This window comes from Pseudophryne corroboree, chromosome 10, assembly GCF_028390025.1.
Source record: "Pseudophryne corroboree isolate aPseCor3 chromosome 10, aPseCor3.hap2, whole genome shotgun sequence".
In the NCBI taxonomy this organism is placed as follows: domain Eukaryota; kingdom Metazoa; phylum Chordata; class Amphibia; order Anura; family Myobatrachidae; genus Pseudophryne; species Pseudophryne corroboree.
The window spans coordinates 176,074,259-176,086,398 of NC_086453.1; the positions used below are offsets into that span (position 1 = coordinate 176,074,259).

Below are 12,140 nucleotides of genomic sequence, written 5' to 3' on the forward strand. Positions count from 1 at the left end.
CAGTCAGACAATGCGACGGCGGTCGCATACATAAACAAACAGGGAGGAACGAGAAGCCGCATGGCAATGCGGGAAGTAGCTCGGATCCTCAGATGGGCCGAATATCACCAGGTGATATTGTCGGCAGTGTTCATTCCGGGAGTGGACAACTGGGAGGCAGATTTTCTCAGTCGTCGGGATTTTCATCCAGGAGAGTGGGCATTAAATCCAGAAGTGTTTCAGATGTTGATCCAGAGGTGGGGTTACCCTCAGGTGGATCTGATGGCATCCCGCCACAATCATCAGGTGTCACGATATGTGTCCAGAACGAGAGATCCAAAGGCAGTGGCGGTGGATGCTCTCACAGCCGCGTGGCCGTACAGCCTCGTGTATCTGTTTCCACCGTTTCCGCTGCTCCCGCTGTTGCTAAAACGGATCAAGAGAGCGTCCGTCACAGTCATACTAATAGCGCCTCATTGGCCTCGGAGAACTTGGTTCTCGGATCTCCTCGGACTACTCGCAGACGATCCTTGGCCACTCCCACTACGTCCGGACCTGTTACAACAGGGTCCGTTCCTTTACCCCGATTTAGCGCGGCTGCGTTTGACGGGGTGGCTGTTGAAAAAGCCATCTTGAGAAGAGAGGGCATTCCTGAGTCTGTTATTCCAACCATGATACGAGCTAGGAAGCCGGTTACGGCAGCTCATTATTACAGAATCTGGCGTACTTATATAGGTTGGTGTGAAGCTCGGAGGTTTCCGACATCATCCTTTAAATTATCCCGTTTTTTGTTATTTTTACAGAGGGGGTTAGATGGAGGACTACGTCTATCCACACTAAAGGTGCAGGTATCGGCATTGTCAATTTACTTTCAAAGGAAATTGGCTTTGTTGCCGTCGGTACACACGTTTCTGCAGGGTGTACTGAGGGTACAGCCTCCATTCATTCCACCTACAGCGCCATGGGACTTGAATCTGGTTTTAGATTTCTTACAGTCCTTTTACTTTGAACCCTTACAACAAGTGGATATTAAATTTCTCACTTGGAAAACGATTTTTCTTTGAGCCTTAGCTTCGGCAAGGCGTGTTTCAGATTTGGGTGCCTTGTCGTGCAAGTCACCGTATTTAGTTTTTCATGATGACAGAGCGGAACTTCGGACGAATCCCGCTTTCCTACCAAAGGTAGTGTCGTCTTTTCACATCAATCAACCAATAGTAGTTCCGGTATTAACAGAAAATTCCGGAACGTTGGATGTGGTTCGCGCATTACGCGTTTATGTATCCCGAACGTCTACAGTTCGTAAGACGGATACGTTGTTTGTTCTCTATGATGCGGCCAAGAGGGGTTGGCCAGCCTCTAAGCAGACCTTATCCAGATGGATTAGACTGACCATACGTCAGGCTTACCTTCATGCTAGGTTACAGCCACCTACATCAGTAACAGCTCATTCCACACGTTCTGTGGGAACATCATGGGCAGCGAGTCGTGGGGCTTCTACGACACAGCTTTGCCGTGCGGCTACTTGGTCTTCAGTGCACACGTTTGTGCGCTTTTACAAGTTTGATACGTTTGCGGCACCAGCATCTAGCTTTGGCCGCCTGGTGTTACAGGTGCCAAACAGCTCTCCCGCCCACGGGGGAAACTTTGGTACATCCCAAGAGTACTCCAGTGACCCCTAGTGGATGAAAAAGAAAATAGGATTTTGGTACTTACCAGGTAAATCCTTTTCTTTGAATCCATAGGGGGCACTGGACGCCCACCCAGAGCAGTTTACCTGTTTTTAGAGTAAGTTCAGTGGTTCTTATGGTAACACACTTTCACGACTGGTTTAAATTTAATAAATGTTAATCAGTTATGGTGTCAACTGTTTTAGTTGTCGGTTACGTTTTGTGTCAACTTTATTGTTGTCCGTGAGGTTATATGTAATTCTCCTTTGTCAATCTCTCTATCGGTCCTGTTCGGCTCAGTAAAAAACACTGAGGTGCTCGAGGATATGGAGGGGAGGAGTAGTCTCAAAAATTAATTTATTCAGTGCCTTCTTCCGGTGGAAGCCGTCCATATCCCAAGAGTACTCCAGTGCCCCCTATGGATTCAAAGAAAAGGATTTACCTGGTAAGTACCAAAATCCTATTTTCCAGTAAATAAATACCAGTACTTATACCAGAGCCTTCAAAGAATGAATGCCTTCAAAGTTTGAAGGGAAACTCCTGCAAAGGCACATTTCTGTCTGCTTCCAATCTCTGACTGCAGCAGTACATACAGGATATGAGACCTGTGGCATTGTGGCACTACATGCATTCATACTTGCCTACTCTCCCGGAATGGCCGGGAGGCTCCCGAAAATTGGGTGACCCTCCCTGTCCCCCGGAAGAGCAGGCAAGTCTCCCGATTTGCGGGGTCCCCCCTGCCCGTTCGCCCACTTAGTGTGTAAAGTGGGCGGTTCGGGCAGTCGATGACGCGATTCTTGCTGAATCGCGTCATCATAGCCACGCCCCCTGCAGTGTAACGCCGGTGATCGCGGCATTACAGAGCAGGGGGCGTGGCTTAAAGGAGGTGCCACTGTAATACCGCCCTTGCTCCGCCCCATTCCGACCTTGCTCCACCTCTGTCCCGCCTCCGGCCACCCCCTCCTTTACAGCACAGCCTCCCCTGCCCGTCCTCTGAGCCGACCTGGCTGCTCTCTCCCGCAGAGAGCAGCTAGAATATCGGTAAGTATGCATGCATTGGCATGGGTGACTTTCTCCAAGACCCGAGCTTGGCTATTTAATATTGTGTCTAGGATGTGAGAATTTAGCGCACTCTATTTTAAGTATACTAATGAGCATAATCATTCAGCCAACTATTGATAAAAACGAGAAAATACTTATTGGCTTTGGCACATAGGGCCTAATTCAGACCTGATCGCAGCAGCAAATTTGTTAGCAAATGGACAAAACCATGTGCACTACAGGGGGGTGGGGGGGGGGGGAAATGTAACATCTGCAGAGAGACTTAGATTTGGGTGGGGTGTGTTCAAATTGAAATCTAAATTGCAGTGTAAAACTACAGCAGCCAGTATTTACCCTGCACAGAGACAATGTAACTCACCCAAATCCAATACTCTCTGCACATATTATATCTGCCCCCCCCCCCCCCCCCCCATGCAGTGCAAATGGTTTTATCCATTTGCTAACAAATTTGCTGCTGCGATCAGGTCTAAATTAAGCCCATAGACATTACAATTAAAGCACATCGGAAGAACGTAGAAAACACTGTATGGTGCAACACCTCCAGAGAAATAGTGTCAATGATTGTATTTATGCACATATTCCCTCACATCACAGCCATTTTACTGACAATGAACGTGTCTGTAAATTGGCGTTACATTTTATATACTTATGTTTATTTTACGTATTGTACTTGGCTATTCAAAACAGTTTGGCATGTAGATAACAATAATACAACATATTTCCTCTTCATGTTTGGCACAATGGATCTGAAGAATTCAACAATTTATTCATAATTAATTTCTGGAATATAAATAATAAACATTACAAAGCACTAATGTCTAATCTGAAGTGAGTGCAGCTTTTGCCAGATAAACTGCAGCGATAAATGACACTCATGGATAAAACATGGATGGAGCCTGAGCTTGGAATGGATGTAGCAGGTTATCTCTTTTTCCCAACACTTAATATTCAGGGCAGCAGTTACATGGTGCCGTCTGAGGCCATGGTCTACTCTACACTAATCCCGCCAATCCTGTTATTGACATGCTGCCCAGCCAATGGCGCTCATCCGCGAAAACCTTCAGCAAATCCATGAACGCTTCTTGTAGATTGACGGCGACAGCAAGCAATCATTCGGGGTCGCAGCAGATTGACGCGTCACTCTGCCAATCAGCGGACGCACGGGGAGGGCCGTCTGCGATGATTAACCAGTCTGTAACGTCATTCTAGGCAGTTCGATCGGTAGCGGGAGCGGAGAGCGGACAGCAGGGAGCTCGAAGGCAGCAGCCCCCCACCGCCGGCCTGAGTTACCATCAACACCCGGGGAAGGAAACAAACGTGCCACCGCCGGCCCGAGTCACCACCTCTGAAGGCAACCAGAGTCGTCATTACCACCACGCAGCCATTATCACCATGAGCAGCGACGTCGAAACGCAGCAGCAGCCAGCCGCCCTGGAGAGCAAGTCCGACCCGGAACCGGCGGCTACCGTGGGGGAGAAGAAGGTCATCGGTATGTGTGTCTTATGTGGTGGTGAGAGGGTTGTTTTCCCCCCACAGTCCGGTGCGGGGATGAGGGGGTTAAAGTCGGTTGGGCTGTGACGGTTGCAACGCTCGCCACGCGCTGCGCTCCCCCCTCGCCCGCCCGCTGCCGTGACGTCACCGCTTCCTGTGTCCTCGCCTCAAAATGTCCGCCCGCCTGCGGCCTAGCCGGCCACGCCATTGTGTCAGACCCCGCCTCGTCTACTCCAGCCCACCCACACGTGGAGCCTGGGGGGTGCACGTCTCAATGCGGGGCCGGTACTGCTGTCATGGGTGTGGGGGCCTTGGAGGGACTTGAGTCGGCTCTTGGCCCGGTTCCAGCCACGTGGTGCTCAGGAGGCTCCTGCTGCAGGCCCGGTTCCCCTCCCGGCTGCGTGTTTGTGTAGTACACCCATGTGTGCCTACGGCCATGCTGCAGATTTGTGGCCTGGTCTGACCCTTGTTAGGTTCCCAGTTGTCTCCAGATGTGTGATCACTGACTTCCTCTACTCTCTCTTCCAGCAACCAAGGTTTTGGGCACTGTCAAATGGTTTAATGTGCGTAATGGATATGGCTTTATAAACAGGTGAGTCTCTCCTGACTTGTAAATGCATTCACGAATTATTAGATTCACAACTGCTGCTGACTTTCCCCTTACTTAAATAAATAAAAATAAATATTTTAGTCATGACTGATTGAAGAACCTTGTGATCTGCGTGAATGTATGCTGCAAAGTTCAATTCTCATGTCCCATAAACATTGTCATATTTGGATTTGTATTATTTTGCAAATTGTTTGGCTAAAATTGAAATCCCTATTTTAGTATGTTTATGTATCTATCTCAAATCTTGTTTATTTAATCTGTTGTGGGTTTTCCATGTGTGTGTGTATATATATTATATTATATTTTTTAATATTTATTTTTCCTTCGATTTAGGAATGACACCAAGGAAGATGTGTTTGTACACCAGGTGAGGTGTTTGTATGCATCCCTTTCCCCTCACCACTGACTGAGCTCTTACAGTTCTACTTAATTTTGTTTTGCCCTAATGGCTGTGGCTAGTTTGTGCATGTTTTATATTTTTAAGTAACCCTCCTGACATCCTTAAGCGACACATTAGGCGAGCTGGTCGATATGGCAGACGGGCGATGGGGTGGGGGTGGCGTTTCTTCACTCCCCCCGTCGCCTTGCTCCATATAAGTGCATGCTAATATGGATGAGATTGGCCTGCATGAATAAATGACCCGGCACCAACGATGAACGAGCGTGGGGCCGTGCATGTTGGTGCCTACACACTGAACGATGTGACCGTTCTTGTTCATTAATGACTTAATTAATACTGTTATCGCCCAGTGTGTAGGGCCCTTAAGAGGTAGTCACATTTGCAACTGACACTTTTCACATTTAGTTATTTTTACCACACTCTGTCTATACAAACTACTAGTAGGCCACAGATAATACATTGCATGTCCTATTTTCTGCACTGTTGAAAACATTGCAAAGTTTCAGTGGAGGCCTGGCTAGGCTATTCTTTGGATTTCCAGCTGTTGTGAAACTACATGTCCCTGCTTGCCCTGCCACAGTTAACATTCACTAAAAGCAAAACTGGCACTTGTGGCCCTGGCTCGAGCAGGTTGCCACATTATACAGTGGTTTTGCTAAAAGTTTGTGAAGGAATCACGGTTTCAAGTGATGTGTTCTGTTGTGGCAAATAGTACTTCCCACAACAGCCATCTTAAAGATGATCATTAAAGTTTTTGAGATGTACCCCCTCCTTTTGCATGACTTGTGGTTCAAACAAGAAACTTTTCTAGTGGACTTGTGCTAACCTTGTTAGCTGTAGGGAGTATTTCTGTAGCCAGCCACCTCAGGCTATTATCTCACAACATGGAACAGAGTAATAAATGAAAATGTTATATGCATTACAAAATATATTTCTAACCACTCTGCTTAAAGCCAATGTAACTGGCTAAATGTGTGGTAATATGGTCTGGTTTTAGGTGACATTGCTACACTTTTCTGAAATGGGGTGTGCAAATATCAAGTCAACACTGTCTTAAAGTCAATAAATTTAAACTGCAGAGTCTGGAAGTTTTAAGGTGCATACACTAAGATATTGACTATGTCCAATTTTGACTGTGTGTGACTTTGACTGTACTATACTTTTGTACTAGACAGTCAAAAATGCCTTGCCTGCAGTCCTTATTTAATTTTTTATTTTTTTCTCTTGCGATACCAACCCCACATGGGGCTCCCATGCATCAGATTCTTAAACATACATCACACTGTGTATGCACCTTAATCACTTTGGTTTTTGAAAATTGCCTATCCTTGTAATCTAGTGTTTCATTGTTCATAAAATCCCAAATTTATTCAGTGTTGTACTTCAGAATTTTTCATGAAGCACTTTCTCAATGCTATTTCAGACTGCCATCAAGAAGAACAACCCAAGGAAGTATCTTCGCAGTGTGGGAGATGGAGAGACTGTAGAATTTGATGTAGTTGAAGGAGAGAAGGTGAGGTTTTGGCAAATAACTACAGTTTGTTTCCTATTCTTATCTATTGGTATTAATCTGTATGCTTCTAAATACTGACTTCAAACTGGCAGTTTGTAGGTATTTCTTAAGCTTTGGAGTGCATGGTGAAAAAGAGCAAAAGATCTCGAGTGTTTAACTAGATTACTGCTGTTTGTGTGTACCCCTTCCACCACACTATCTAAAGTCCCATAACTCCCTATCATGCGGTTAAATTATGTACAGGTTGAGTATCCCTTATCCAAACTGCTTGGGACCAGAGGTATTTCGGATATCGGATTTTTCTGTATTTTGGAGTAATTGCATACCATAATGAGATATCATGGTGATGGGACCTAAATCTAAGCACAGAATGCATTTGTTACATATACACCTTATACACACAGCCTGAAGGCCATTTAATACAATATTTTTAATAACTTTGTGTATCAAACAAAGTTTGTGTACATTGAGCCATCAGAAAACAAAGGTTTCACTATCTCACTCTCAGTCAAAAAAGTCTGTATTTCGGAATATTCCGTATTTCGGAATATTTGGATATGGGATACTCAACCTGTATTTAAATTATTTTCTCTAACGTCCTAGTGGATGCTGGGGACTCCGTCAGGACCATGGGGATTAGCGGCTCCGCAGGAGACAGGGCACAAAAATAAAGCTTTAGGATCAGGTGGTGTGCACTGGCTCCTCCCCCTATGACCCTCCTCCAAGCCTCAGTTAGGTTTTTGTGCCCGTCCGAGCAGGGTGCAATCTAGGTGGCTCTCCTAAAGAGCTGCTTAGAAAAAGTTTTTAGGTTTTTTATTTTCAGTGAGTCCTGCTGGCAACAGGCTCACTGCATCGAGGGACTTAGGGGAGAGAAGTGAACTCACCTGCGTGCAGGATGGATTGGCTTCTTAGGCTACTGGACACCATTAGCTCCAGAGGGATCGAACACAGGCCCAGCCATGGAGTCCGGTCCCGGAGCCGCGCCGCCGACCCCCCCCTTGCAGATGCCGAAGATTGAAGAGGTCCAGAAACAGGCGGCAGAAGACTTCAGTCTTCATGAGGTAGCGCACAGCACTGCAGCTGTGCGCCATTGTTGTCAGCACATTTCACACAGCGGTCACTGAGGGTGCAGGGCGCTGGGGGGGGGAGCCCTGGGCAGCAATGTATAATACCTTTTCTCTAACGTCCTAGTGGATGCTGGGGACTCCGTCAGGACCATGGGAATAGCGGGCTCCGCAGGAGACAGGGCACATCTAAAAAGCCTTTTAGGTCACATGGTGTGTACTGGCTCCTCCCCCTATGACCCTCCTCCAAGCCTCAGTTAGGTTTTTGTGCCCGTCCGAGAGGGTGCAATCTAGGTGGCTCTCTTAAAGAGCTAGTTAGAAAAGTTTTTTTTTTAGGTTTCTAATCAGTGTCTCCTGCTGGCGACGGGAGCACTGCAACGAGGGACTTAGGGGAGAGACTTGCAACTCACCTGCCTGCAGGAGGATTGAAGTCTTAGGCTACTGGACACTGAGCTCCAGAGGGAGTCGGAACACAGGTCAGCCTGGGGTTCGTCCCGGAGCCGCGCCGCCGATCCCCCTTACAGACGCTGAAGAACGGCAGAACGGAGGTCCGGAAACAGGCGGCAGAAGACTTCAGTCTTCATAGAGGTAGCGCACAGCACTGCAGCTGTGCGCCATTGTTGCTACACGGCTCACGGATCTCGGTCACGGAGGGTGCAGGGCGCTGCTGGGGGCGCCCTGGGCAGCAATACAGAGTACCTTAGAGGCAAATAAATACATCACATATAGCCATTAAGGCTATATGTATGTATTTAACCCAGGCCAGTTTATTAGAAAAACCGGGAGAAAAGCCCGCCGAAAAAGGGGCGGAGCTTATTCTCCTCAGCACTCGGCGCCATTTTCCTGCACGGCTCCGCTGGTGAGGAAGGCTCCCACGACTCTCCCCTGCACTGCACTACAGAAACAGGGTAACAAAGAGAGGGGGGGCATAAATTGGCGATATAATTATATATTGAGAGCGCATATATAGAAACAACACCTTCTAGGGTTGTTATATACAGTATAGCGCTTTTGGTGTGTGCTGGCAAACTCTCCCTCTGTCTCCCCAAAGGGCTAGGAGGGTCCTGTCTTCAATAGAGCATTCACTGTGTGGCTGCTGTGTCGGTACGTGTGTGTCGACATGTATGAGGACGAAGTTGGTGTGGAGGCAGAGCAATTGCCGATGATGCTAATGTCACCCCCTAGGGAGTCGACACCGGAATGGATGGCTTTGGTTATGGAATTACGTGATAATGTCAGCACATTACAAAAGTCAGTTGACGAAATGAGACGCCCGGCAAACCAGTTAGTACCGGTTCAGGCATCTCAGACACCGTCAGGGGCTGTAAAACGTCCCTTACCTCAGTCAGTCGACACGGGTACCGACACAGATGAATCTAGTGTCGACGGTGAGGAAGTAAACGTATTTTCCAATAGGGCCACACGTTATATGATCACGGCAATGAAGGAGGCTTTGCAGCTCTCTGATACTACTGGTACCTCCAAAAAGGGGTATTATGTGGGGGGTTAAAAAACTGCCTGTATTTTTCCCAGAATCAGAGGAATTGAATGATGTGTGTGTGATGAAGCGTGGGTTACCCCCGATAGAAAATTGCCAATTTCAAAGAAGTTATTGGCATTATACCCTTTCCCACCAGAGGTTAGGGCGCGCTGGGAAACACCCCCTAGGGTGGATAAGGCGCTCACACGTTTATCAAAGCAAGTGGCGTTGCCGTCTCCTGATACGGCCGCCCTCAAGGATCCAGCAGATAGGAGGCTGGAAACTACACTGAAGAGTATATACACGCATACTGGTGTTATACTGCGACCGGCAATAGCCTCAGCCTGGATGTGCAGTGCTGGGGTAGTGTGGTTGGATTCTCTGACTGAAAATATTGATACCCTGGATAGGGACAGTATTTTATTGACTCTAGAGCAATTAAAGGATGCTTTTCTTTATATGCGAGATGCTCAGAGAGATGTTTGTACTCTAGCATCAAGAGTAAGCGCAATGTCCATATCTGCCAGAAGAAGTTTATGGACGCGACAGTGGTCAGGTGATGCGGATTCCAAGAGGCATATGGAAGTATTGCCATACAAGGGAGAGGAATTGTTTGGGGTCGGTCTTTCGGACTTGGTGGCCACGGCAACTGCCGGCAAATCCACTTTTTTACCTCAGACTCCTTCCCAACAGAAAAAGACACCGTCTTTTCAGCCGCAGTCCTTTCGCTCCTATAAAAAGCGACCAAAAGGACAGTCTTATCTGCCGCGAGGCAGAGGAAAGGGTAAGAAAGGGCAGCAAGCAGCCCCTACCCAGGAACAGAAGCCCGCCCCGGTTTCTACAAAGCCATCAGCATGACGCTGGGGCTGTACAAGTGGACTTAGGAACGGTGGGGGGTCGGCTCAAAAATTTCAGCAATCAATGGGATCACTCACAAGTAGACCCGTGGGTCCTGCAGATAATATCTCAGGGGTACATGCTGGAGTTCGAAAGGTCTCCTCCTCGCCGGTTCCTAAAGTCTGCTTTACCAACGTCTCCCTCAGAAAGGACGTTGGTTTTGGAAGCCATTCACAAGCTGTATTCTCAGCAGGTGATAGTCAAGGTACCCCTCCTACAACAGGGAAAGGGGTATTATTCCACACTATTTGTGGTACCGAAACCGGACGGTTCGGTAAGACCTATTCTAAATCTGAAATCCTTGAACCTGTATATACAGAAATTCAAGTTCAAGATGGAGTCACTCAGAGCAGTGATAGCAAACCTGGAAGAGGGGGACTTCATGGTGTCCTTGGACATAAAAGATGCTTATCTACATGTCCCAATTTACCCTTCACACCAAGGGTATCTCAGGTTCGTGATACAAGACTGTCATTATCAGTTTCAAACGCTGCCGTTTGGTTTGTCCACGGCTCCTCGGGTCTTTACCAAGGTAATGACCGAAATGATGGTTCTTCTACGAAGAAAAGGCGTATTAATTATCCCGTACTTGGACGATCTCCTAATAAGGGCAAAGTCAAGAGAACAGCTGGAAGCCAGTGTGGCACTATCACAAGTAGTGCTTCGGCAACATGGGTGGATTCTAAATCTTCCAAAATCTCAATTGACTCCGACAACACATCTGTTGTTTTTGGGCATGATTCTGGACACGGTTCAGAAAAAGGTATTTCTCCCAGAGGAGAAGGCAAAGGAGCTATCCGAACTTGTCAGGAACCTCCTAAAACCAGGAACTGTGTCAGTACATCAATGCACGAGAGTCCTGGGAAAAATGGTGGCTTCGTACGAAGCGATTCCTTGCGGCAGATTCCATGCACGGACATTCCAGTGGGATCTACTGGACAAATGGTCCGGATCGCATCTGCACATGCATCAGAGGATAACATTGTCACCAAGAACAAGATTGTCTCTCCTGTGGTGGTTACAGACGGCCCATCTGTTAGTGGGCCGCAGATTCGGCATACAGGACTGGGTCCTGGTGACTACGGATGCCAGCCTACGAGGTTGGGGAGCAGTCACAAAGGGAAGAAACTTCCAGGGTGTGTGGTCAAACCTGGAAAAGTCTCTTCACATAAATATACTGGAGCTAAGAGCGATATACAATGCCCTAAGCCAAGCAAGACCTCTGCTTCAGGATCAGCCGGTGCTGATCCAGTCCGACAACATCACGGCAGTCGCCCACGTCAACCGACAAGGCGGCACGAGAAGCAGAAGTGCAATGACGGAAACTGCACGGATTCTGCGCTGGGCGGAGAATCATGTCGTAGCACTGTCAGCAGTGTTCATCCCGGGAGTGGACAACTGGGAAGCAGACTTCCTCAGCAGACACGACCTTCACCCGGGAGAGTGGGGACTTCATCCAGAAGTTTTCAACATGATGGTGAACCGTTGGGAAAAACCAAAGGTGGACATGATGGCGTCTCGCCTCAACAAAAAGTTGGACAGGTATTGCGCCAGGTCAAGAGACCCACAGGCAATAGCTGTGGACGCTCTGGTAACACCATGGGTGTACCAGTCAGTATATGTGTTCCCTCCTCTGCCTCTCATACCAAAGGTACTGAGAATTATACGGAAAAGAGGAGTAAGAACAATACTGGTAGCTCCGGACTGGCCAAGAAGAACTTGGTATCCAGAACTTCAAGAGATGCTCACGGAGGATCCGTGGCCTCTACCTCTAAGAAGGGACCTGCTTCAACAGGGACCTTGTATGTTCCAAGACTTACCGCGACTGCGTTTGACGGCATGGCGGTTGAACGCCGGATTCTAAAAGAAAAGGGCATTCCTGAGGAAGTTATTCCGACTTTAATTAAAGCCAGGAAAGATGTGACCGCACAACATTATCACCGTATTTGGAGAAAATATGTTGCGTGGTGTGAGGCC

General features: G+C 47.7%; 1 protein-coding gene across 1 annotated transcript in view; it reads left to right on the plus strand.

The window, feature by feature from the left end:
* The first annotated feature begins 3,904 nt into the window (after positions 1-3,904).
* Positions 3,905-12,140, plus strand: part of YBX1 (Y-box binding protein 1) — a 44,636-nt gene continuing 36,400 nt past the window's right edge. Inside the window, exons 1-4 of the mRNA XM_063942952.1 lie at positions 3,905-4,197; positions 4,728-4,791; positions 5,143-5,176; positions 6,633-6,722. Coding sequence (XP_063799022.1) covers positions 4,101-4,197; positions 4,728-4,791; positions 5,143-5,176; positions 6,633-6,722 — 285 coding nt within the window. The 5' untranslated portion in view covers positions 3,905-4,100. The remainder of the gene's footprint in view (positions 4,198-4,727; positions 4,792-5,142; positions 5,177-6,632; positions 6,723-12,140) is intronic.